Raw genomic sequence first — 3416 nt, forward strand, 5'->3', positions numbered from 1 at the left:
CTCAGGTGAGGCAGTCGCTCACTGGCCATTGGATGGCCGCTCATGGCAGCTCATGGCAGCTCACGAAAGCTCACACCCACTGCCAGCCAGCCCCACTGCAGTGTACGCCGTCGCCGGTGACTCACCGCAGCCCAGCTCCAGGTCGAGCTGTTGTTCACCATCTTAGCTGTAGAGGGCGCAGTGTCACTGGCCCTCATATGTGGGATCCAAACCGGGGCCCTGCTGCTCAGAGCTGGAGTCCCAAGCCAACCCCTAACCAATGTGCCTCTCGGACAGCCCACGGTTTATCTATTTACATTTCAGTCTCATTCCACTAGACTGGGAGCGCCTTAGTGATAGCTGCCAGTGCCCGAGAATGTGTTATGTGACAGCCAGCAGGCTAGCTCATTATCATAGGAGCTGATCCTCCCAACCCCCGAAGGAGTTGAGTGTTGGCTTCATCGCCATTTTACAGATAGGTAAACTGAACCTTAGAGATGTTAGAGTGCTTGTCTGGATCTAAACTCTGTCTGCCTGGCGTGAAAGGTTGCTGTGAAGGCAGAGATCACATCTTATTCCTCTTTCTCTCTCCAGCACTGCATTTGGCCATGATATGTTTTCAAAAAAAAAAAAAGAGTATAAAGCTTCAGGTATGTAAGATGAGTAAGTTCTGGAGATCTGCCACACCACATTGTGCCTGTAGTTTATAATACTGTAGTGTACACTTAAAAATTTGTTAAGAGGGTAAATTTCATATTAAATATTCTCACCACAGTTTTTCTTTTAAAGCCTCAGGAGAAAGGAAGGAAGGGTCGGTGGAGGGGTCACAGGTAGCAGAGACAATGTAATGTCTGGCACATGTGAGCCTTAATCACCAGAGAACAAGCCATCATCAGCCACACCAGCCCATCGGCCCCATAGCTCAGCCTTCCTGGGCACTTCTAAGAGTGGAGATTCCACAGAGCTGAGGCATCTGTGCCCAGTGGGTGGGGAGGTGAGGAGAATTCAAGAGACAAGTCCCATTACTATTCACTTCAAGGAGGAAGAGTGGAGAACAGTAGTCAAAGTCTGAAGCCCTACCCATGTTTCCTGGTCCCAGGGGGTTTTCACCTGGGTTGTTGGGCCAAACAGGTGCTTGATACCCCAGGAGCAAACATCTCCCCAGTGCTAATAATTATTAGCATCATCATCAGACATGCCTCAATGAAGCCCATCCAGAATCGTCTCCAGCTGGGAAGTGCTGGACCCTGAGGCCAGAGTCCTAAGAACGTCCACTGAGCTCAAGCCTGAACCCTTGGATCAAGAGGCACGCTAAACCTTCTTAGAAGGGTCAGAGCACTTGGAGGCTCCAGCGCCACAGTCTGCAGTGGAGAAGGAGTGGTGACCCCTTTGGCTTTCCACAGACAGGTGGGTACTGAACTGATAGGTGAAATAATGGTGACTTGTGGTCCGCATCTACCACTGCTGGACCCCTCCCTCCAGGGCAGGGGAAGGGGGGTACAGTCCTTACCTGTTTGATGTCCCATTTCCTCCACTGACTGCTTGATCCAGTCTTGTGCCTTGTCGATATGAAATAACTTCAAGTCCTCTTCATCTAAAGCAATGTCTCCCCAAAAGACAGCTGGGAAGAAGAAAAACATAAACGGGTCAATTTAAGCTGGAGGTCAAGAAATGGATTTACTAACGGCCCAGAGGCCATTGGGTGTTGGGGAGCAAACTCTATAAAAGGCAGTCCACCCAATCAAATTTTTTCCTGACCTAGGGCTGGTAGAGAAAAAGGAATGAAATATATAATTCTGTGCATCAGCGCCACTAGGGCTAGGGCCAACCATCGTGAAGATCAAAGGCCTAAGTCTGTGAGGTGTTTTCAAAGGTCACCCTGTCTTACTCTAGCTGTAGGCAGCTCTGGGCAAAGCACCACACAAAGACAGCTGTTTCTCTCTTCTTCGGGGCCTCCAGGATATAAAAGAAAAATCTAATGTGGTAAGTGATACTACTGTTCACAATATTTGCTGCCCTTCCCTAGAGAAAGGTTACATTTCCCTGCCCCATGATGCCAGGATCAGTCACTTTACCTGCTCTGACTAATTACATGTGAGAGAAAGTGTTAAGAGCTGTGTCTTTTACCTTTCCCAGATGACAAGCAAAATTCCAGATGGGGGCAGCTCTATCACCCTGGGTTCTGGAGTAAAGACGAAGTAGAGCAGAAGGATGGCTAATTAGGATGGATATGTAGTATGAAAGAGGAAAATAAATACTGTTATTTTTAGAAGTCTCTGAGATTTGGGGCTATTTGTTACTGGAGCATAACTTATTTATCCTGACTAATACACAAATTGTTATCAAAAGTGGTATGCTACTGTAACAAAAATATATTGTCTTTGGGACGCACAGTGGATGTCAAAGAAACTGTTGTTAAAGGCTGGAAGGAGGTGATCTATGTTACACAGTGAGGAAGTATTTAAGGTCAAACTATTGCCTGCATCAACTCGGAAGGCAAATGATGAACTGAATGAGTTTATGGCTTTATGTGAAGAGATTGGACATCAGAATGTTAACTGCATGCCTTGGTTGCCATCAGCTGTGTCTGACAAGTTGCTACAAGAAAGATAAGAGCTTTAAAAAGAGCTGGACATGGAAGCATCACACTCCCTGATTTCAAACTGTATTACAAAGCTATAGTAATCAAAACAGCATGGTAGTGCCATAAAAAAGGGACACACAGATCAATGGAACAGAATAGACAGACCAGAAATAACCACACATGTATACGGTTAATTAATTTACAATAAAAAAGCCAAGAATTTACAATGGGGAAAAGACAATCTCTTCAATAAATGGTGTTAGGAAAACTGCACAGCCACATGCAAAGGAATGAAACTGGTCTTCTGTCTTACACCATACACAAAAATTAACTCAAAATGCATTAAAAACTTGAACATAAGACCTGAAGCCATAAATCCTAGAAGAAAACATAGGTGGTAAGGTCCTAGACACAGATCTTGGGGATGGTTTATTGAATATGACACCAAAAGAAAAATGAACAAAGGCAAAAATAAACAAGTGGGACTACATCAAACTAAAACACTTCTGCACAGCAAAGGAAACCATCAACACAATGAAAAGGTAAGCTACTGACTGAGAAAAAATTATTTGCAAACCATAAAACTGATAAGGGGATAATATCCAAAATATATAAAGAAGTCATTCAACTCAATGGCAAAATATTGTAACACACAATATGATTAAAAATAAGTAAAAGATCTGAATAGACATTTTTCCAAAGAAGACATACAGATGGACAATAGGTAGATGAAAAGATGCTCTATATCATTAATCATCAGGGAAATGCAAATCAGAACCACAGTGAGTTATCACCTCACACCTGTTAGAATGTCTATTATAAAAAAAACAAAAAACCTAGAAATAACAAGTGA

General features: G+C 43.8%; 1 protein-coding gene across 1 annotated transcript in view; it reads right to left on the bottom strand.

The window, feature by feature from the left end:
- Positions 1-3416, bottom strand: part of TLL2 (tolloid like 2) — a 124345-nt gene that overhangs the window by 93694 nt on the left and 27235 nt on the right. Inside the window, exon 2 of the mRNA XM_019639007.1 lies at positions 1490-1600. Coding sequence (XP_019494552.1) covers positions 1490-1600 — 111 coding nt within the window. The remainder of the gene's footprint in view (positions 1-1489; positions 1601-3416) is intronic.

Source organism: Hipposideros armiger, unplaced genomic scaffold (genome assembly GCF_001890085.2).
Source record: "Hipposideros armiger isolate ML-2016 unplaced genomic scaffold, ASM189008v1 scaffold_42, whole genome shotgun sequence".
Taxonomy (NCBI): Eukaryota; Metazoa; Chordata; class Mammalia; order Chiroptera; family Hipposideridae; genus Hipposideros; species Hipposideros armiger.